Source organism: Vipera ursinii (genome assembly GCF_947247035.1).
Source record: "Vipera ursinii genome assembly, contig: SUPER_3_unloc_1, whole genome shotgun sequence".
Taxonomy (NCBI): domain Eukaryota; kingdom Metazoa; phylum Chordata; class Lepidosauria; order Squamata; family Viperidae; genus Vipera; species Vipera ursinii.
Window position 1 is genome coordinate 161,556 of NW_028148452.1, and position 24,473 is coordinate 186,028.

The 24,473-nt window shown below is 44.5% G+C and overlaps 1 protein-coding gene across 1 annotated transcript in view; it reads right to left on the reverse strand.

Moving 5' to 3' along the window:
• The window catches only part of ADGRB1 (adhesion G protein-coupled receptor B1), a gene marked incomplete at its 5' end in the record, with an annotated part of 259,043 nt that overhangs the window by 149,802 nt on the left and 84,768 nt on the right, over nt 1-24,473 (reverse strand). The window contains 3 exons of the mRNA XM_083379962.1: nt 4,938-5,102; nt 10,300-10,464; nt 20,903-21,067. Of these exons, the coding sequence (XP_083236088.1) occupies nt 4,938-5,102; nt 10,300-10,464; nt 20,903-21,067 (495 nt within the window). The remainder of the gene's footprint in view (nt 1-4,937; nt 5,103-10,299; nt 10,465-20,902; nt 21,068-24,473) is intronic.

Below are 24,473 nucleotides of genomic sequence, written 5' to 3' on the forward strand. Positions count from 1 at the left end.
TAGAATAGAATAGAATAGAATAGAATAGAATAGAATAGAATAGAATAGAATAGAATAGAATAGAATAGAATAGAATAGAATAGATATTGGAATATAGAATAGAATAGAATAGAATAGAATAGAATAGAATAGAATAGAATAGAATAGAATAGAATAGAATAGAATAGAATAGAATAGAATAGAATAGAATAGAATAGAATAATGAAATAAGAATAGAATAGAATAGAATAGAATAGAATAGAATAGAATAGAATAGAATAGAATAGAATAGAATAGAATAGAATAGAATAGAATGGAATGGAATGGAATGGAATGGAATGGAATGGAATGGAATGGAATGGAATGGAATGGAATGGAATAGAATAACAGAGTTCAAAGGGACCTTGGAGGTCTTCTAGTCCAACCCACTGCTCAGGCAGGGAAGCCTACTGTATACCATTTCAGACAAATGGTTGTCCAATCTCTTGATACGATGATGATATGGCCAAAATAAGAAATGGATTATACAGGGCAATAATTGTGTCTCCAATAATTTAATTTAATTTTTAATTTAATTTAATAACACTTATATACCGCCCTTCTCCCTGAGGACTCAGGGCGGTTCACAGGGCAGAATAAAATAGCGAATACAAACATTAAAACAGGATTAAACAATAGCCCTAGTTAAGAACAATATAAATACAACGCTAAAAACCCCCAGAAAAATTAAAAAGCGAGAGATAAAACAACCCCAACACTCCCCCTCAGGCTAGGCCGGCTTGTACAAACAGAAATGTCTTAAGATCGCGACGAAAGGAGCGAAGATCGGGCGCCGTCCGGAGCTCTACCGGTAGCTGATTCCACAGCTCCGGAGCGCCCACAGAGAAGGATCTCCCCCTGGGGGCCACCAATCGACATTCTCTGATCGGTGGCACCCTGAGGAGGCCCTCTCTGTGGGAACGCACAGGGCGCAGGGAGCTTGATGCCGGCAGCAGATGTTCCCTGAGGTACTCCGGCCCCATGCCATGGAGTGCTTTGAATACCGTTACCAGTACCTTGAATCTCACCCGGAAGGCAACTGGCAACCAATGCAGCTCACGGAGCAGAGGTGTAACGTGGGAGTATCGGGAGACTCCCAACACCACTCTCGCGGCTGCATTCTGTACCAGTTGGAGCTTCCGAGTGGTCCTCAAGGGCAGCCCCATGTAGAGAGCGTTGCAGTAGTCCAGACGAGAGGACACGAGCGCATGAGTGACTGTGCATAGATCATCCCGGCTAAGATAGGGCCGCAACTGACGCACCAGGCGAACCTGTGCGAAGGCCCCCCTAGTCACGGCTCCTATATGATCTTCCAAGGTGAGCCGTGAATCTAGGAGGACCCCCAAGTTGCGAGCCCTATCTACGGGGGGTAATGATTCACCCCCCATAGCTAGAGATGGAATGTCCGAGTAAACCCGGGATGAAGGTATGCAAAGCCACTCAGTCTTGTCGGGGTTGAGCTGGAGTCTGTTCCTCCCCATCCAGACCCGAACCGCCTCCAGGCAACGGGACATCACGTTGAGGGCATCACTGGGGTGGTTTGGGGTCGAACAGAAAAGTTGGGTATCATCAGCATACTGATGATACCCAACTCCAAAGCCACGAATGATCTCACCCAGCGGCTTCATGTAGATGTTGAACAGGAGAGGCGAGAGGACCGACCCCTGAGGAACTCCACAAATGAGAGACCTCGCGGTCGACCTCTGCCCCCCTGCCAACACCGACTGCGAACGTCCCAAGAGATAGGAGGAGAACCACTGTAAAACTGTGCCTCCCACTCCCAGTCCCCTGAGACGCCGCAGCAATATACCATGGTCGATGGTATCGAAAGCCGCCGAGAGGTCTAATAGGACTAAGACAGAGGAATGCCCCCTGTCCCGAGCCCTCCAGAGATCATTCACCAGCGCGACCAATGCCGTCTCCGTGCTGTGCCCGGGCCTGAAACCCGATTGGTACGGGTCTAGATAATCCGCTTCATCCAGGACCAGAGGGAGCTGATGCGCCACCACACTCTCAACAACCTTCGCAAGAAAGCGAAGGTTGGAGACAGGACGAAAGTTGTTCAATACAGCTGGGTCCAAGGCAGGCTTCTTGAGGAGAGGCCTCACCACCGCCTAGAGGAATCATGTCAAGATTTAAATGTATGGACTTCAACTCACAGAAGTCCATGCTTGGATGGAAATGCTGGGAGTGGAAGTCCACATATATTTATGTCTCCAAGTGGTCTCCAAATTTGGCATGAAGACTTGTGGACTTCAATCCCCAGAATGTTCTGTTCCAGCCTACGACCGGCCCTGTTTGAATGTCAGGGACAACCCCTTTTTATAGTCAACAGGCTGGAAAAAACCCAACCAAATTTATTGACAAAGAAATCAAAAGTTCAAACAAGAGTTAAACAGGAATAACAGACGAGGACTCTAGCAGAAGATCTTCAAACAGTTGCCTTCAGCAACCAGCACCTCCCACACCTTCCCCTTTTATCAGCAGTCCCAAGGCGTGGCTTCTCATTGCCTTCTCCTGAGTTGCCTCATTGCCTTCCTCTGTTCTGCTCTGCTAGATTGCCTCCTGCTCCTAGCCTCCCTGAACAGAGCCAGCTGTGCATCATCTTCTTCCAATCCCTCATGCTCACACGGCTGAGTCTGATGAGGAACAAGATGGGAGGGGCCAGGCTGAGAGTCCTGCAGTGCATCAGAACCTCCCTCTGACACCAAAGGCTCTCCAAACCCCTCCTCCTCCTCCTCTTCAGAATCATCCGACTCAGCTGTCGGAACCACAGAATGAATCACAACACAGAATTCTTCAAACAGCCATGCTGGCTGGGGAATTCTGGGAGTTGAAGTCCGCAAGTCTTAAAGTTGCCAAGTTTGGAGCCCCTTGCTCTAGACCAGGAGTAGGCAACCTTGGGTCTTTTATGACTCATGGACTTCAACTCCCAGAATTCCTGAGCCAGCATGGCTCAGCTTGGAAAACTCTCCCTTTCCCCTCAGCATTGCTGGCTCAGGAATTCTGGGAGTTGAAGTCCATGAGTCATAAAAGAGCCAAGGTTGCCTACCCCTGCTCTAGACCAAGAAGAGAAGCTGTATTTTAAATTCAGCAGTACTTCCTTGATTTTTTCCCTTTGATTATACTAATTATTAAAATTTTGCACACCTGCCCTCTCAGCTACTTCTCAAAAATTAATTTGATTAATTTCTGAATGCAGTATAAGAATTTACAGAAGAGACAGGGTTAGGGTCTTAATTAGTCCAGCTGCTGTGGGGAACGAATTAACACCAAAGAACCGGCTAGCAGAAAATCACAGTGAGGATCCTGCATCTGGATGGACTGGAAGAGTTCTTGGTGATTTCTGAGGGTGTGTGTGTGTGTGTGTGTGTGTGTGTGTGTGTTTGGCTCCCAATTATTTAACCATTCTGGGTCAGTTCTGGAGTTCAGGAGATGGAAGTTACAACAAGGTGGAGCCCTGCCTAAGTTTTAGATAAAATATTTCTTGCAATATGGACCATTCGAGGCTGGAGTCCGCAGCCTGTTGAAAGCCGGTCTGCACAGGTGAGAGAGCAAAGCTTCACCTCTGCCAGTGCAAAAGGCAGGTTGCACGCATGCAAACCTACATTCCATATGTCATGCAGGATCTCAGGTGTGGCTTGGTTCACAAATACAAGAAACCAGAAGATGCCTGGAAGCTTACGTGTTTATCCAGCGGAACGAAGAGGGGCCCCTTTAAAGGAAAGGAAGTCCCGAGTAACAAGAAATCTTTTTTATTTATACTTTTTGAGGACGTAAGCTATCCACCCAGCAAGGCTGCCACACATAAGATAAAGAATTCACCCAGTAAGGGTGTATCCCTAAAGCAGGGGTCTTCAAACTTGGCCCTTTCATTGACTTGTGGACTTCAACTCCCAGAATGCCTCAGCCAGGCATGCCTGACTGAGGAATTCTGGGAGTTGAAGTCCACATGTCATAAGAAGGCCAGGTTTGAAGACCCCTCCCCTAAAGACTCCAGGTGTCTTAGGACATTGGGTGTCCCCTTGGTGACCTTCCAGGGCCCTGCAAGTACCCAGAGATAGTGGGGCCATCTGCATGTATACACAATCTATGTTTCCTCCAGATTCCTGGTCAACACATAAGACAACAAGAAGCACATTTTTTTCTTATGAAATAGGTCCCTGGAGCAAGAAAGGTTGGGGGGACCCCTGGGTTAGAGACAGGGTGGACTCCTCTTTATTGGGTGTGTTAAAGGAGAACCTGGACAGCATCTGGATAGTGCAGAGAAGAACAAGAAAGATGATAAAAGGACTGTATAGGTTCTCCTGCTTGAGCAGTGGGCTGAAGACCTCCAAGGTCCCTTCCAGCTCTATTCTACTCTACTCTACTCTACTCTACTCTACTCTACTCTACTCTACTCTACTCTACTCTATTCTATTATTATTTCATTATTCTATTCTATTCTATTCTATTCTATTCTATTCTATTCTATTCTATTCTATTCTATTCTATTCTATTCTATTCTATTCTATTCTATTCTATTCTACTCTACTCTACTCTACTCTACTCTACTCTACTCTACTCTACTCTATTCTATTATTATTTCATTATTCTATTCTATTCTATTCTATTCTATTCTATTCTATTCTATTCTATTCTATTCTATTCTATTCTATTCTATTCTATTCTATTCTTTCCAATGAACAATCAAGATTGGATCCTGCAAAGCAATTATGCTTGGAAGAGCCAGCCATAAAAGGAAAGCAGATCGTCAAAGAGCATGGCGGTTGGACATGATCGGAGCGGACACCAGCCAGAACATAGAGCAACTCAAAGACCTAGTGCAAAGTCAGAAGACCATGGAGACACCTGGCCCATAGCTTTGCCAAGGGTCGGACACAACTGAAGAGGTCACATCATCCTCATTGTCCACTTACCTGGACATCTCCGTTCATTGCATTGCTTGAACTCCTCTTTGGGACCTTGACATGGGTCTCCTCCGAAGAAAGGACCGTAGCATACGCGGTCACGCTTCTGGGTGCCCCCTCCACAGGTGGCCGTACAGCTTCCCCACGGACCCCAGACCTGCCATTTCCCGTCCACTGCAGCGGAAGGAGAAAAAGGAGAGAAGTGTAGTGGTGACCCTCCTACAGAAAAGGAAGGCAGAAAGAAACCCGGGGCCTACATCCCAAGGTGTACAACTTATATAGCGGGCCTCAAGTCAATTCCAACAGGGTGTGTTTGCTTGTGTGTTTAAAAAAAAGGCAGCTGGACTCTCTCAGTTTTCCTCTTTTGAAAAACGTTTCACTTCTCATTCGAGAAGCTTCTTCCGTTCTTCCCTCCAGGACTTCTTGGATGAGAAGCGAAAACTTTTCAACGGAGAAAAAACCAAAGCAAGTTCAGCTGCGTTTTGAAAACAAACAAACAAAAAAAAGAAGTAGAAGAAGAAAAATGAAAAAGCCACATCTGGGACAAACGGGATGACCTGGATGATTGAGAGTCTCCACCAATGCTTAGATTCCATGTAGGTGGTCCTCAATTTACAGCAGTTCATTTAGGGACCATTCAAAGTCACAACGGCACTGGGAAAGTGACTTTTGATCCTTTTTTTCACGCTTACAAGCCGTTGGCATCCTCGTGGTCACACAAATCAAAAGTCAGACTCACCAGAGTCGTGATGTCCTGGGGTCACATGATCCCCTTTTGTGGCCTTCAGACAAACAAAGTTAACGGGGAAGCCAGATTCATTTAAGAATTGTGTGCAATGGCCATAGTTTTTTCCTGCTTGAGCAGGGGGTTGGACTAGAAGACCTCCAAGGTCCCTCCAAGCCCTATTCTGATTGATTGAAAACGAGGGAGGGGGAAGCATGTTCAGGTTTGCAAGATTCTGTTACTACAGCTGTTCCGGTATTCTTACTAACTTAACACCTGCAGTGATTCATTTAAAGGCCATCGTAAAATGTCTTAACAAATGTCTTAACAAATGTCTTAACAAATGACTTAACAAATGTCTCGCTTAGTGACAGAAATTTTGGGCTCAATGGTGGTTTGTAACTCAAGGACTACCTTCATTCATTTGAGCTGAGCTCAAGAGAGTCCTTCTGCGAGGGAGAGGCGTGGTTTGAAAATGTGGGAAACAATTCAATAAATTAAAATAAATTCTGGGGATCTGATGGACACCTTCATCTCCTGATTTGACACTCGCTTTTTTTTTTCCTCTTTCCTTCCAGGATGCTGGTTCAACTTTCCAAGCTAACCTACATTCCTGGTGTTTCACGGAGATCTTCCAGGCAGGTTGTCACCGACTCTGGCTTGCTTAACTTGTGAGCTCAGACACACAGCCACATGTTTGTTTGTTTGCAACAGTGGTGAATATCTGGAGCTCAAGTGTAGGAGGAGGGTGAGTTCTCTGAGATGGTGGGTTGGTTTTTGTTACCAGGCTGGGTAAAGTCTTCAGCGGAGTTTAGGGGCTGTCCGTGTTGGTGTTGTTCTGTGTGTAACAGCTTTGTGTGGTCAGTAGTTCTTGTGATAGGGAAGTCATGTCAGATAGATGATAGATAGATAGATAGATAGATAGATAGATAGATAGATAGATAGATAGATAGATAGATAGATAGATAGACAGACAGATAGATGGACAGACACAAATACAGGTAGATAGGTAGACAGATAGATAGATATACAGACAGACACACACACAGATAGATGGACAGCCAGCCAGCTAGCCAGCCAGCCAGACAGATAGAAAGATGGACAGACACAAAGACAGGTAGGTAGGTAGGTAGGTAGATAGATAGACAGACAGACAGACAGATACTATAGGTAGATAGATAGATAGATAGATAGATAGATAGATAGATAGATAGATAGATAGATAGATAGTAAGACAAACAGAAAGATAGATAGACAGACACACACAGAGACACACAGACAGATAGATGGACAGCCAGACAGCCAGATAGACAGACACAAAGACAGGTAGGTAGGTAGGTAGGTAAGTAAGTAGGTAGGTAGGTAGGTAGGTAGATACATAGATAAATAGATACATAGATACATAGACAGACATGATAGATGACAGATGGTAGAAAGATGATAGACAGACAGATAGATAGACAGACAGACAGACAGACAGATGATAGACAGACAGACAGACAGATATAGATTGTGGATAGAAATTTGTGATAGTGGCAAATATCTGCAGCTTGGGTGTAGGTTGAGGGTGAAGGTTCATTCTCCGAGCTGGTGGGTGGGTTTCCGAATGTTACCTGGCTGGGTAACATCTTCAGTGGAGCTTAGGGAGTGTCAGTGTTTGTCTGTTTATCTGAAGCATGGAATTCCGGCTTTTAGAGAAGATATATTATGGGAAAGGGAGACTTTCAAAGTGATGTGTCTTCCTGTATTTTCCCAAAGGCCAAAAGATGGTGACATTAATATAGTTTAGCCACCAGGTGGCGCTAGACTGAGATGTCTCTGAGTGGGAAGAAGGCTTTTCAAAGAACCCAGGCCAGTTTACATTTGAAAGACACAACAAACTAACATAAATGTTGGTTTCCTGATCCTTGAGTCCTCCAATTCTTCTGGGTCATCACAGCTATATTTCTATGTCGAACAAGAGCAGAAAATAACCTGGCCTCAATGAGAAAGTATACCTACGTCCAGTGGTGGGATTCAAATACCTGAACATCTGGTTCTCTGCATGGATGCAGGCCTGGGCCTCCGAGGCCTAGAACAGACTTCTGGAAGTGACATCCACGCACTTCCGGCGGTCCATTGTAGGTCTGGGAGGCGTCCACCAGGCCTAGAACGGACTTCCGGAAGTGATATCCACGTACTTCCGGCGGGCCATTGTAGGTCTGGGAGGCGTCCACCAGGCCTAGAACGGACTTCCGGAAGTGACATCCACACACTTCTGGCAGGCCATTCTAGGTCTGGGAAGCATCCACCAGGCCTAGAACGGACTTCCGGAAGTCACATCCACACAGTTCTGGTGGGCTGTTCTAGGCCTCTGAGGCCTAGAACGGACTTCCGGAAGTCACATCCATGCACTTCCGGCAGGCCATTCTAGGCCTGGGAGACCTCCTCCAGGCCTAGAACAGACTTCCAGAAGTGACATCCACGCACTTCTGGTGAGCCGCTCTAGGGCTGGGAGACCTCCTCCAGGCCTCCAAGGCCTAGAGCAGATTCCAAAAGCAGCATGGGTTCAGCCAGTTCTCCGAAGTCAACAAAATTTAGCTACCGGTTCTACCGAACTGGTGAGAACTGGCTGAATCCCACCATTGCCTAGGTCTATTACAGGTAAGTCTAGGCATCGGGGGTTTTTTTTTACATTTCTCTGGCAGTTGTTAAGCAAATATCTGTGGTGATTAAGCAACTCCATTTCACCCAACGGATGGGGTGTGGTTGTGCATTTTGCTGGAAACTGGAAGTAAATGCCAGAAACAGGTAAAAAATGTCCAAAACCGGGGTCTCGTGACCACAGGACGCTGCAAACGGTCGTAAAAGTGAGCAGGTTGTCAAATGCCCCAAATGCAATCATATGACAGCTCTGTGTGTGTGTGTGTCTGTCTGTCTGTGTCTGTGTCTGTGTCTGTGTGTAAGAGAGAGAGGGACTGTCATAACTTTGAAATTGGTCATAAGTAGATTTTGGGGAATTGGGCCAAACTTCAAATGGTCATGAAGTGACAAGTCATAACTTGAGGATTACCTACATAATAGGAGTAGTGACACATTTTCTGTAATCTCCACTGAGACAATATCTGATGTCTGTGACTCTCTCGCTGTCAACTCATTATCTCTCTTTCACTCTCTCTTTCTGTATCTATCTATCTATCTATCTATCTATCTATCTATCTATCTATCTATCTATCTATCTATCATCTATCTATCTGTCTATCATCTATCTCTATGAATCTCTCACTATCATCTTGCTATCTCTGTCTCTCTTTTTCTTTCTTTTCTTATCTATCACTGTATCTCTGTGTCTTTCTTTCCATATGTATCTCTCTATCTCTCTTATTCTGTCTGTCTGTCTGTCTGTCTGTCTATATATCTATCTATCATCTATCTATCTATCTATCTAAATATCTAAATATCTAAATATAAATATCTATCTTTCATATCTATCTACCTATCTATCTTATCTTTCTTATCTATCTTTCATATCTATCTATCTATCTATCTGTCTGTCTGTCTGTCTGTCTGTCTGTCTGTCTTTCTGTCTGTCTGTCTGTCTGTCTGTCTGTCTATCTATCCTTCATATCTATCTATCTCTATCTAATTATCTATCTATCTATCTATCTATCTATCTATCTATCTATCTATCTACCTTTCTTATCTATCATTCTTATCTATCTTTCATATCTATCTATCTATCTATCTATCTATCTATCTATCTATCTATCTATCTATCTATCTATCTATCTCTATCTCTATCTGCCTTGCTATTTCTATCTATCTATCTATCTATCTATCTATCTATCTATCTATCTATCTATCTACCTTTCTTATCTATCATTCTTATCTATCTTTCATATCTATCTGTCTATCTATCTATCTATCTATCTATCTATCTATCTATCTATCTATCTATCTATCTATCTATCTATCTATCTCTATCTCTATCTGCCTTGCTATTTCTATCTATCTATCTACCTTTCTTATCTATCATTCTTATCTATCTTTCATATCTATCTATCTATCTATCTATCTATCTATCTATCTATCTATCTATCTATCTATCTATCTATCTATCTATCTCTATCTCTATCTGCCTTGCTATTTCTATCTATCTATCTATCTATCTATCTATCTATCTATCTATCTATCTACCTTTCTTATCTATCATTCTTATCTATCTTTCATATCTATCTGTCTATCTATCTATCTATCTATCTATCTATCTATCTATCTATCTATCTATCTATCTATCTATCTCTATCTCTATCTGCCTTGCTATTTCTATCTATCTATCTATCTATCTATCTATCTATCTATCTATCTACCTTTCTTATCTATCATTCTTATCTATCTTTCATATCTATCTGTCTATCTATCTATCTATCTATCTATCTATCTATCTATCTATCTATCTATCTATCTATCTATCTATCTCTATCTCTATCTGCCTTGCTATTTCTATCTATCTATCTATCTATCTATCTATCTATCTATCTATCTATCTATCTATCTATCATCTCTCTCTCTCTCTCTCTCAAATGTATTAAGCCACCCACCCCACCCCCGCTCTGGTCATCAAAGCTCTCCCCTCGGGGGGGGGGGGAGGTTCCCCATGCCACCCACCTGGGCATTGCCGAAGGAAGCAGTCCCGGGACTCCACCCAGGGCCCCTGGCATTCCGCCCCTCCGTACGAGGGTCCGTTGCACTCCCGCGTCCGCTGCTGGGTGCCGTTGGAGCAGGAGGTCGAACAGGAGCTCCAGCTGGACCAGGCATTCCAGTTGCCGTCCACTGAGTGGCCCAAAGGAAGAAAAGACAGGAGGCAGAGTGTGAAAAACGCTTTTGCACGGCTGGCGTCGACATGCCAGCATTCTGATCCGGTGGGGATTCTACCGATGGAAGAGGAGGTTCGTAGCTCGGGGCTGAACTGTGGGGCGCCTGGTGGTTTTCTTGCAGATGTTTCACGACCCACGTAGGGAACATCATCGGTGCTAGAAATTGCAAACCCCACTCCATCAGCTCTGAAGGTGTTACCTGGTAGGGTCATGAAACACCTGGAAGGAAATGACCAAGCTCAGAGAGCACCAAGGACCCCACAGTCCTCTCTCTCCTCTCTCTCCCTCTTCCTCCTCCTCCCTTCCACCTCCTCCCCTCCTATTCCTCCTCCTCCTCCTCCTCTCCACAAATCCTACCTCCTTCTAGCACTGATGATGCTACTCAGTTGGATGATGAAATGTCCGTGAGAAAACCACCAAGCTCCTTCCTTCCTTCCTTCCTTCCTTCCTTCCTTCCCTCCCTCCCTCCTTCCTTATTTCCCTCCCTCCCTCCTCCCTTCCTCCCTTTCTCCCTCCTTCCTTCCTTCCCTCCCTCCTTCCCTCCCTCCCTCCCACCCTCCTTCCTTCGTTCCTCCCTTCCTCCTCCCTTCCTCCCTTTCTCCCTCCTTCCTTCCTTCCCTCCCTCCCTTCTTCCCTTCCTCCCATCCTCCCTCCTTCTTTCTTCCCCTCCCTCCCTCCTTCCCTCCCTCCCACCCTCCCTCCTTCCTTCTTTCCCTCCCTCCTTCCCTCCCTCCCTCCCTCCTTCCCTTCCTCCCATCCTCCCTCCTTCCTTCTTCCCCTCCCTCCCTCCTTCCCTCCCCTCCTTCTCTCCCCCCTTCCTTCCTTCCTCCCTTCCATCCTTCCTTCCTTCCCTCCCTCCCTCCTTCCCTCCCTCCCTCCCACCCTCCCTCCCTCCCTCCCTCCTTCCTTCCCTCCCTCCCTCCTTCCCTCCCTCCCTCCCTCCCTTCCTTCCTTCCTTCCTCCCTTCCTCCTCCCTTCCCTCCTCCCTCCCTCCCTCCCTCCCTCCCTTCCTTCCCTCCCTCTGTTCCCTCCCTCCCTCCCTATGTATGATTCTATAATTTGGAACTTTAGTTTGCATTGTAGCAACTTTCCAGTTAAATGTAGACCTTGAGATATGGAATTTCACGCCTGCCCAGCAGAGAAAGGCAATCTTGCCCTCTTGACAGACGTGAAATAAAGATTAGCTCATCAACACTCATGAACTACACATGAGCTTGTAGATTTAGTTAGCTGCCCTCCAAATGTTCATGGGGGCTATCATCTCTGGAAGAAGGGTAAGAGAAACAACAGCAAACAATCCTGAAGGAGAGAGCCCGTTTCTCCTGACTGCTTCCTTCCAGACTGGGAAGACTGAGATTATAAATCCCATCCTGGAATAGTAGAAGCCGCAGAGGCACAGAAGAAAAAAACTTTGCAGGGACCCTCCAACGATAGCTCTGATGGTGACTTGAATAACGGGCCCTAGACAACCGCATGAAATCCAATGGGGAGAAAAGCAAAGTTTTACACCTGGGCAGGAAAAATCTAAGGCACAAGTACAGATTAGGTGAGACCTGACTCAAAAAAACAGCAACTGTGAGAGGGATCTTGGAGTCCTAGTGGACAATCCCTTATTTATAAGTCTCTATTGATTAGCCCTTGGGCCACATCCAAGCGCAAAGTTCCAGCAACAAATTGTTACTAAAATTTGAGAAAAAAACAATTTAAAATGGAATTTGATAAAATACAATTTAAAATGGAATTAGAACAAAATACGATTTAAAATGAAATGGGAATAAAATACAATCCAAAAATGAAATGGTAATAGTGTACAACAGTTTAAGATATAGATAAAATATGATAAAATTGTATTTCGGAGTCGCCGTAGCAATCTACCCCAATCGGTCCCACATATGCAGATCTCAACTGAACCATTTTGTTTAAGTACTGTGCTGCGTTAAATGTTCTTTTCAAGTTCTGGCTGGACATAAAGTATATTGTTTTGATATGGGGATCCCAATGGGTCATTCGTGGACAATCACACTTGAGCATGAGCCAGGCGTGTGTGGCAGCAGCCAAAAAGGCTAACACAACCTTGGGTTGTATAAACAGAGGGGTAGAATCAAAATCACCTGAAGTATTAGCACTGCTTTATAAAGCCTTGGTAAGGCCACCCCTGGAATATTGCATCCAGTTTTGGTCACCATATCACAAAAAAGATGTTGAGAGTTTGGAAAAAGTTCAGAGAAGAGCAACTAAGATGATCCAAGGCCTGGAGACTAAAACAGATGAAGAACGGCTGGAGGAATTGGGTATAGCTACTCTATCAAACAAGAAATTAAAAGACGCTTGCTCCCGGGGAGGAAAGCCATGGCAAATCTAGACAGCACACTAAAAAGCAGAGATGTCACCCTGTCAACAAAAGTGTGTATAGTCAAGGCTACGGTCTTCCCAGTTGCAATGTATGGCAGTGAAAGCTGGACCATAAAAAAGGCTGAGCGCCAAAGAATGGAGGCCTTTGAACTATGGTGCTGGAGAAGACTCCTGCGAGTCCCTTGGACTGCAAGGCGATCAAACTGGTCAGTCCTAGAGGAGATCAACCCTGACTGCTCTTTAGAAGGCCAGATCCTGAAGCTGAAACTCAAATCCTTTGGCCACCTAATGAGAAGGAAGGACTCACTGGAGAAGAGCCTCATGCTGGGAAAGATGGAGGGCAAGAGAAGAAGGGGACGACAGTGAATGTGGTGGTTGGATGGAGTCACTGAAGCAGGAGGCATGAGATTAAATGGACTCCAGAAGATGGTAGAGGACAGGAAGGCCTGGAGGAACGTTGTCCATAGGGTCGCGATGGGTCGGACACGACTTCGCAACTAACAACAGCAACTACTCTATCAAGGAGAAGGACGAGGGATGATATGATAGCAGTCTTCCAATATTTGAGGGGCTGCCACAACAAAAAGGGGGTTGAGCTCTTCTCCAAAGCACCTGAAGGCAGGACAAGAAGCAACAGATGGAAGCTTATCAAAGAGAGAAGCAACCTAGAACTAAGGGGAAATTTCTTGACGGTTAGAACCATCAGTGGAACGACTTGCCTCCAGAAATCGTGGGCGCTCCATCACAGGTTTTCAAGAAGAGACTGGACAGCCACTTGTCTGAAAGGATATAGGGTCTCCTGCTTGAGCAGGGGGCTGGACTAGAAGACCTCCATGGTCCCTTCCAGCTCTATTCTATTCTGATGTTCTAATTCAAGGAGACAGCAAATAACCACTGAGTGAATTTTCTGAGCAGCAACGGAAAGAAGCATATTGATGGAATCCTTCAGGGCTGTTTATGCTTTTTAATATCAGGCTGCCTCAGTTTTGATAAGACATTTTTTTTTCTCTTTTGACAGTCTAGCCCTGCTGTAATCTGTAAATAACCTATTGATAACTTGGTTTGCCAGGCTGAATATCCTAACCACCAACAAGAATTTGGGAAGGTAAAGCAAATGCAATTAATTTCAAAGCATAAGGATTTAAGCCCCCCACCCCACCCCCATTTGCACTAATGTAAGCTTTCCAGTTTCTCAAAACTTCTGGATTCTCCCCCACCCACCCACCCCCTCTTTGCACAATGTAATTAGCCCAAAGCACACCACATACACACAGACGCACACACCCAGTCTGAAACGTGAGCCATAATTTAACACCCAACTGGCGACACCTCCTCCTGCAATGTGCAGTTTAGGAATGAAATACGAGTAATTTTTATTGTAGCAGTATATCTTGCCATGTGGCTTGAGATGATGGACTTGATCTTATACTGCTAAAACAGGGAGGCCAAAGATGAGTTCCTTGATCCAAGAGATGAAGTTGGAATGATCTGTGAATCGGAGGATTGCAGATCTTTAGATGTCTTCAGGGGTTCACAAACCACCTTGGACCAATCTAGACGACATGGGATCACCCAACTCTAGGTAAGCCAAGTTTGTTCCCATCACAAGACCCATCACAAGACCCTTATCTGATGTGACCCACACCTGACCCATGACCAGACCCCCCCACAAGACCTTCACCTGAAGTGACCCTCACCTGACCCATCACAAGACCCATCACGAGATCCTCATCTGATGTGACCCACACCTGACCCATGACAAGACACTCACCTGAGGTGACCCACACCTGACCCATCACAAGACCCATCACGAGATCCTCATCTGATGTGACCACCTAACCCATGACAAGACCCTCACCTGAGGTGACCCTCACCTAACCCATGACAAGACCCTCACCTGATGTGACCCACACCTGACCCATCACAAGACCCATCACGAGATCTTCATCTGATGTGACCCACACCTGACCCATCACAAGACCCATCATGAGATCCTCATCTGATGTGACCCACACATGACCCAATACAAGACCCTCACCTGAGGTGACCCTCACCTAACCCATGACAAGACCCTCACCTGATGTGACCCACACCTGGCCCATGACAAGACCTATCACAAGATCACTTGAAGTGACCCACACCTGATCCATCACAAGACCCATCACAGGACCCTCACTTCATGTGACCTCCACAAGACCCCTCACAAGACCCCTCAGAAGACCTTCGGCTGAGGTGATCCTCATCTAACCCATGACATGACTCTAACCTGACCCATCACAAGACCCATCACAAGACCTTCAGGTGACATGACCTCCACATCACAAGACCCACTGACCACACTCGATGTCCTTATAAACAGAAGACCACCAACACTGACATCCCCTAAACTCTGCTGAAGAGGTCACCTAGCCCGGTAACGAAACGTTCGGAAATCAACCCACCAGCACGGAGAACGAACCTCCATCCTCATCCTCCACCTGAGCTACAGAGATTCGCCACTCTCGCAAAGTTGTTTTATTCGTAGGTTCATCATAATAAAGAAAAGTATCTACACACACACACACACACGCACACACACACACACACACACACACGCACCCCTGAGCTGAGTTACAGGAGATTCTTTTTAGATTTCTGTTGATATAATTCAGGTTTTGCCCCAAGCTGTTGTTTCTAGAGGAACGCTTGGCCTCTAGAAGTGGGGAAAATGGTCACATTCCTTATGTTATCTTTGTTTGGCTCACATTCTCATTACATAACATGGATATTCCTTGACTTGACCATCATTTGTTTAGTGATTGTTCCAAGTTACAACGGGCACTGAGAAGAGGGACTCATTTCAGACTTAACGACCGTTGCAGCATCCCCATGGTCACGTGATCGAAATTTGGGTGCTTGGCAACTGGCATGTATCGAAGACGGTTTCCCTGTCTCGGGATCACTCAATCACCATTTGCAACCTTCCCCACCAGCTTCCGACATGCAAACTCCATGGGAGAAGCCAGGTTCGCACAACCCTGATGGGATTCATTTAACAACAAAAAAAGGTCGCAAAATGGAGCAACAACTCACAACCCCTGCCTGGCTTAGCCATGGAAATGTTGAGCCCGACCATGATCATAAATCAATCCATACATCAATCTATAAGTATTTATGGCATGGCCCAATTCTGTGCATAAAGTTTAAAATTAGGATTGAACTGGCATCCCAGAGGGGGACGACTTACTGTTCCTTTGCACAGTAAGTCCTCGACTTACAACGGAGCCCAGAATTTCTGCTGCTAAGTGCGGCGGTTGTTAAGTGACTTTTGCCCCCATTTTGCAACAAAGGGATCACATGAGCCCGGGACACCTCAACCGTCGTAAATGCGAGTCAGTTGCCAAGCATCTGAATTTTCATCAGGTGACCATGGATATTTTGTAAACGGTCGTAAGTGTGAAAAATGGTCGTAAGTCATTCGAACGGTCACTAAACAAACCGTTGTAAGAGGACCACCTGTAGCAAAACAAGTATTTTTTTAGGGAATACTCTGGACACCCCACCCCAGTTTGCTCCAGTTAAAAAAAAACCAAAACCACTAGGTTGGGTGGGTGGGGGGGGTGAGGGAGATATATTTTCTTCTGGTCCTCGATGTATTCTGACCTTTCTCAGAGCACAAAGCATCTTTGTTAAATGGCTGGCATTTCTCTCTTTAATTAACATCCAAGGGTGTGTGTGTGTGTATGTGTGTGTGTGTGATAAAACTCTAAAAGCAGTGCCCAGTTGTTTGCCAAGATTTTCACTCCCAAGATCCAGCAGTTTAATTATCGGCGCCTCACTGCACCAAATCAAACCTCCATCAGCCAGCCAGAATTTAAGCAGAGTTCCTGCTGCATTTAAGCAATATTTTCCCAGCTTCCCTTCTTTTTCGTTTCCTAAAAAAAAAGTCATTCCGGCTCTCTTGTCCAGCTGCAAATAAATGCCGCATTGGAGAGTTGTCATTGTTTTGAGTAATTAAACGAGACCTACCCAATTCCTGCAACCATCTTTATAGGTTTGAGACTCCAGTCCCCTAATCATTCTTTGTTGCTTTTCTCTGTACTTTTTCCAGAGTCTCAACATTTTTTTTTTATATCGTGGTGGCCAAAAGTGGATGCCGGATTCCAAGTCTGGTCTTACTAAGGCTTTATCAAGTGGCATTAACACTTCACACGATCTTCATTCCGTCCCTCTGTTAATGCAGCCTAGCACTGTGTTGCCTTTTTTTTTTTGGCAGCTGCAGCACACGGCTGGCTCCTATTTTAAGTGATCGTCCACTAGGACTCCGAGATTCCTCTCACAGCTACTACTATTGAGAAAGGTACCCCCTACTTGTGCATTTGGTTTTTCCTGCCTAAATGTAGAACCTTGCTTTTTTCACCCTTGAATTTCATTTTGTTAGATAGCGCCCAGCGTTCAAGTCTGTCCAGATCCTCCTGTATCTTAAGCCTATCTTCTGGAGTGTTGGCTATTCCTGCCAGCTTGGTGTCGTCGGCAAATTTGATGAGTTGCCCATTTATCCCTTCGTCCAAATCGTTGATGAAGATGTTGAAGAGCACTGGGCCCAGAACAGAGCCCTGGGGCACCCCACTACACACTTATTTATTTATTTATTTATTTATTTATTTATTTATTTATTTATTTATTAAATTTTTATACCGCCCTTCTCCCGAAGGACTCAGGGCGGTGTACAGGGCAATAAATATCAGAATATAAATACAAAAGTTAAAAAGAGGTTAAAAAGAATTAAATAATTATGCCCGATATAATACAATAATTAAAACTATGTTAAAATTAGATCCAACCCTAAACCCATCAGACCAGGCCAGATTGTTCAAATAGATAAGTTTTTAAATCGCGCCGGAAGGAGCGAAGGTCGGGAGCCATCCGGAGCTCAACCGGCAAGCGGTTCCACAGGTCTGGCGCGCCCACAGAGAACGCCCTCCCCCTGGGGGTCACCAGTCAACATTCTCTGATCGGAGGCACCCTGAGGAGGCCCTCTCTGTGGGAGCGCACTGGACGGAGGGAAGTTGACGCCAGCCGCAGGTGTTGCTGTAGGTAATCCGGACCCATGCCATGTAGGGCTTTAAAGGTCATAACCAGCACCTTGAATCTCACCCAGAGGACAACCGGCAGCCAATGCAGCTCGCAGAGCAGAGGTGTAACATGGGAGTATCGGGAGACCCCCAACACAACTCGCGCGGCTGCGTTCTGCACCAGTTGAAGCCTCCGAGTGGTCTTCAAGGGCAGCCCCATGTAGAGAGCATTGCAGTAGTCCAAATGAGAGGTCACGCTTCCCTCCAGGTAGATGTGGTTCCATTGAGGACCACGCGCTGAGTACAGCCGGTCAGCCAGGGATAATAAAACAGGGAATAAAAAAAAATGTGTCATCGATGCCTCTCTCTCGTTGTGGCTAAACTTCCTGTATCCTATCTCTCCTCTCTCCGAAACTGGTGGTCAGTTTTATGGAGATAAACCTCAAATATTAATTAAGCCCGAAGACATTATTGCTATTTCTCCCCAGCTACAATTCATTAAAAGTGAATTCCCTCTGGGGCTGTTTCCAGTTATTCTTGCCCGGCGAAGCGAAGGCATAATTGCTGTTACGATCATCCCTTTAGTGACTGATCAAAGTTACAATGGCACTCAAAAGAGTGACGTAGGACCGTTTTTTCCACACTGACGGCCGTCGCAGCCTCCTCGTGGTCATGTGATCAAAAATTGGACGCTTGGCAACTGGCTTGTTCTTGTGACTGTCCCGGGGTCACGTGATTCCCCCTTTGTGACTTCCTGGCAAGCCAAGCCAATGGGGGAAGCCAGATTCATTTAACAACCGTGTGATTGGCGGAACCCCCACAGTGATTCACTTAACAGCTCTGCCAGGAAAGGTCATAAAACGGGGCCAAACTCACTTAACAACTGTCTCGCTTAGTAGCAGAAATACTGTCGTAAGTCAAGGGCTACTTTTATCCAAATCCAAAGCTTGGAAAAATTGGATGGCTAGGTAATGCAACTCGACAAAAGGTGGGCTTTTCTTATTCCAAGCTACAGCTTGTCGTTGTTGTGACCCCGGTCCTCACTCCTAGTAAATACTGATCTTAATTCCAGAATTGTAGGCTGCAAATTTCCATCTGGATGTGACTCTGTACATAGAGTTGCACCATGTTTACTTTTGTGCAGTGTTTCCTGGGGCTCCCGTGCCACAAAACCACCATGTTGAAGATTCTTGGTTCAGCTAGACAGGTGATAGTCCTTGACTTACGACAACAACTGAGGCCAACATTTCCGTTGCTAAGCAAGACTGTTCTTAAGTGAGTCGTGCCTGATTTGATGAGCTTCTTTGCCACCGTTGTTCAAGGAATGGCTGCAGTTGTTAAGTTCCTTCCTCTTTATTTGTGGCAGAAGCGTTTACAAATTCAAATAAAATGGGTATAAAACAGGTCATAAAAATATAACGTGTGTAAGAAGTATATACATATGTTTGTGTGTGTGTGTGTGTGTGTGTGTGTGTTAAGTGAATCATATGGTTGCTAAGCGACTCCAGCTTCCCTCATTGACTTTGATGGAAAGATAGATAGATGATAGATAGATAGATAGATAGATAGATAGATAGATAGATAGATAGATAGATGATAGATAGATAGATAGATAGATAGATAGATAGATAGATAGATAGATGATTGATTGATATAGATGATAGATAGATAGATAGACAGATGATTGATAGATAGATGATTGATAGATAGATAGAGATAGATAAATGATAGATAGATATAGATGATAGATAAATAGATAGTTGATTGATAGATAGATTGATAGATCATTTAGATAAATAACAGATAGATAATAGATAAATATAGATAGGTAGATTGATAGAGAGATAGATAATAGATAGATAGATAATAGAATGATAGAGAGATAGAGAGATAGATAGATGATTGATAGATAGCTAGATAATTGATTGATTGATAGATATATAGATAGATAAATAATAGATGATAGATAGATATAGTTAGATAGATAGATAGATAGATAGATAGATAGATGATTGATAGAGAGATAGATAATAAATAGATGATTGATAGATAATATATAAAGAGATGATAGATAGATGATAGATAGATAGATAGATAGATAGATAGATAGATAGATAGATAGATAGATAGATAGATACCTTGTTAAGTGTATCATGTGGTTATTAAGTGAATCTACCTTCCCCCATTGACTTTGCTGGTCACAAGGCTGCTGGGAAGGTCGCCAATGGTGATCACATGACACCAGTACACTGCAGCCATCATAAATACAAGCTAGTTGCCAAGCGCCCGAATTTTGATCATGTGACCCCCCGGGGATGCTGCAACAGTCTCAAGTAGTGGTGGGATTCAAATACGTAAACATCCACTTCTCTGTGTGGTTGCAGGCCTGGGCCTCCGAGACCTAGAATGGACTTCTGAAAGTGACATCCACACACTTCCGGTGGGCCATTCTAGGCCTGGGAGGCTTCCTCCAGGCTTCCGAGGCCTAAAAGAGACTTCTGGAAGCAGCATGACTTCAGCCGGTTCTCCGAACTCAACAAAATTTAGCTACCAGTTCTACCGAACCGGTGCAAACCGGCTGAATCCCACCACTGGTCCTAAATGTGAAAACTGTTCAGAACCTATTTTTCCCCACTGCCCTAGTAACTTTGAATGGTCACTAAACGCATGGTTATAAGCCGAGGACTACCTGCCTGTACCATCCTACCAGGACTGCATTTTTCGGCAGTATAATTCTCCTTCATTAAACCCTCGTCCTTTCTCCAATCTCCAGAAGCAGAAAAAAAACACAGTATAAAAGAAACAGAAGAAACGCCCAGCCAGTTTTTGAAAACAGAACACCCCATCTGGAGATGAAGAAAAAATCACGGATCTTTTTCAACTGTCTGATTTTACCACTGCCCTCCAATAGAAAATCATGATTCCCCACCAGTCCAGGATGTTGCAGGGGGCAGGGGGAGGGGACGGAAAGTTTCTTTACCAAATTACCTGGGCAAAGAGCGATATTGCAGAACTTGGTTTGCTTCTCGGGACCTTCGCAGGGGCTTCCTCCGAACTGGGGGGGTTTGCATATCCGGGTGCGATCTCTGTATCCCCGTCCACAAGTTGACGAACAGAGACTCCAGGGCGACCATTCGTCCCAAGTGCCGTGGACTGTAATGAAAGGAATAGAGTAGAGTAGAGTAGAGTAGAGTAGAGTAGAGTAGAATAGAATAGAATAGAATAGAATAGAATAGAATAGAATAGAATAGAATAGAATAGAATAGAATAGAATAGAATAGAATGGAATGGAATGGAATGGAATGGAATGGAATGGAATGGAATGGAATGGAATGGAATGGAATAGAATGGAATAGAATGGAATAGAATAGAATAGAATAGAATAGAATAGAATAGAATAGAATAGAATAGAATAGAATAGAATAGAATAGAATAGAATATATGGAGTGGAATGGAATGGAGTGGAGTGATGGGAGTGGAGTGGAGTAGAGTAGAGTAAAGTAGAGTAGAGTAGAAGGAAAAGATAGACTAGACTAGGATAGGATAGGATAGGATAGGATAGGATAGGATAGGATAGGACAGGACAGGACAGGACAGGACAGGACAGGACAGGACAGAACAGAGCAGAATAGAATAGAAAATATGGAATGGAATGGAATAGAGTAGAGTAGAGAGAATAGAATAGAATAGAATAGAATAGAATAGAATAGAATAGAATAGAATAGAATAGAATAGAATAGAATAGAATAGAATAGAATAGAATAGAACTGGAAGGGACCTTGGAGGTCTTCTAGTCGAGCCCTCTGCTCAAGCAGGAGAACCCATATACCATTTCAGACAAGTGACTGTCTAGTCTCTTCTTAAAAACCTCCAGTGATGGAGCACCCACAACTTCTGAAGGCTTTGTATCTGCTCACTGTTGATCATTTATTTATGATTTATTTATTTCTTGGATGTTCATCCCCACCTTTCTTATTCTTTCTTGTTCTCAAGAGAGTAATCCTACCCGAGTCTCTTTCCGAATCCTATTTAACTCACAGCAACAACCCTTCGAAGTTGGGGGTTGGGCTGAGAGACAAGAACCGCCGCCTCCTGGCAATTGGCCCAAAGTCACCCAGCTTGATTTCATGCCCAAGGCAAACTAGAACTCACCCTCTCCTAGTGATCAGCCCAAAGTCACCCAGGAAGCTTTTATGTCTAAGGCGGGACTAAAATTCCCAGCCTCCTGACTCCTAGACCAGTACACAGACCAAACTGGCTGTCGTTTTATAGCCTCTTTGTTCTGCATTCCAGCTTCCCCATTTATTCTGTGCCAATTAAACAGCTGGAGACAAATTTTTAGGTCAGCATAAATCAAGGTGTTGCAGTGACAACATGGGGGTGTGAGACAGGGCAAATCCTGATTAAAATTGCCCACTGGACACTCCAGAGAAGCTGAAAAGAGAAAAAAAAAGGTTCCATTTTCCACTTATAAGCTCCTTAGTAAATTGCAGTTTCTTTTTTTAGCAGAAACCAATTTGCTGTTTTCTGACCGGAGGATAATCAAATCTACACGCTTGGAGTCCAGGACCTTCGTATTATTCATATTCAGCGAACATTTTAAGCGTAATTTCTCAGCGTTCATTTGCAAGTCTAAGGATGCCCCACGTGGAGGTTTCCACTCAAATAAAACTAATACTTTCCCCCCATAATTTTGGCGTTGATTTGCAGTTCTGAGAATTCTCTTTTTGATTCTGCTAAAGCTTGCATTCTCCTCCCAAATCAAATTTAAATACGCCTTTTGAGGAGGGTTCAGGCTCCTGGAAATTTGTGTTAAAACATTATTAGCGGCAGCCCCACTTATTCGTATTTAATATGTGCAAGACTTCGCCTTGCATGGAAGCTAAGAGTAGGAACGCCAGTTAAAATACAAAAGCATCCATTATTAAGATAGGTAGACATTATAGAGTCGGCGCTGCAGATCTAATAAGGAGAAGACTGTTCTTCGCTGCAGATTCTCAAGGAATTTGCTCCCTTTTTAAGTTCCCCGTTCGAAATTTGGTTTCAAAACTGGAGGATTTACAAAATATTCCCTCCCGGAGGTCCAAAGAAGCCATTCGGATGTTTTTGGTATTCTCCAAGATGGATTCCATGGAGAGGTAGAACTCATCCTATGATCGAAATTGAGCCCAAAATTTTTCACTGCTAAGCGAGACAGTGGTTAAGTGGGTTTTGCGACCCATTTGGCGACCTGTCTTGCCACACTTGTTAAGCGAATTGCGGCAGTTGTTTCAGTTGGTAACATGCTTGTGGAGTGAAACTGGCTTTGCCTGTCAGAAGGTCACAAAAGAGAACCACGTGATGCCCGTGACGCTGCAACCGTCATAAGTACGAGTCAGTTGCCAAGCCTCGGAAGGTTGATCACGTGACCCTGGGGATGCTGCAACGGTTGTGTATGATATAGTCATAAGTCGCTTTTTTTCCAGTGCCATGGTAACCTCAAACGGTCACTAAACAGATGTTGTAAGTCAAGGACTATTTGCAATTCAAAGCAGTTTCTTTTGGGGGTCAGTCATTCCATGACGGCAAGTTTGATGTATCCCTAATCCAACTAGGCAGGATCAGAATTCCTAAACAGGCTCCTTTGGGGTCCAATGGGTTGGCTGTGTCAATCACCTGCCTCTGCGGATCATTTATCCCTTAATTCATTAATTATACTCCATTCTGTTATTCATTGCATTCTAAGTTCCCCAGAAGGCGATGCTGAAAAGTAGCATCTGACACAGGAGAGTATTTGTAGCTCAGGGTTGAGCTGTGGGGTGCTGGGTGGTCCCTGGGCTTCTTGCAGAGGTTTCATGACCCAACTAGATAACATCATCAATGCTTGAAGGCAGTGGAGTTTATGGAGAGGAGGAGGAGGAGGAGGAGGAGGAGGAGGAGGAGGAGGAGGAGGAGGAGGAGGAGGAGGACTGTGGAGTTCTTAGTGCTCTCTGAGCTTGGTTGTTTTCTCACAGATGTTTCATGACCTAACTAGGTAACATTATCAGTGCTTGAAGAGAGTGGAGTTGAGGAAGAAGAAGAAGAAGAAGAAGAAGAAGAAGAAGAAGAAGAAGAAGAAGAAGAAGAAGAAGAAGAAGAAGAAGAAGAAGAAGAAGAAGAAGAAGAAGAAGAAGAAGAAGAAGAAGAAGAATGTTGGGTTCTTGGTGCTCTCTGAGGCTTGGTTGTTTTCTTGCAGATGTTTCATGACCCAACTAGATAATATCATCAGTGAAAGAAAGGAATGGAGTTTGTGAAGAGGAGGAGGAGGAAGACAATGATGACTGTGGGGTTCTTGCTACTCTCTGAGCTTGGTGGTTTTCTTGCGGATCAAGGGAGTGAGGTTTTTTTCTGTTTTAATACAACTGGCTTGCTCTGTCACCTCAAGAACACTCCCATCAACACTGACATGGCAAACCACCAGTACATAAATAAAGAGCAAACCCCACTCCTACTCCTACTCTTCTTCCTCCTCACAAACCCCACTCCCTTCTAGCATGGATGATGTTACTTAGTTTGGGTAATGAAATGTCTGCAAGAAAAC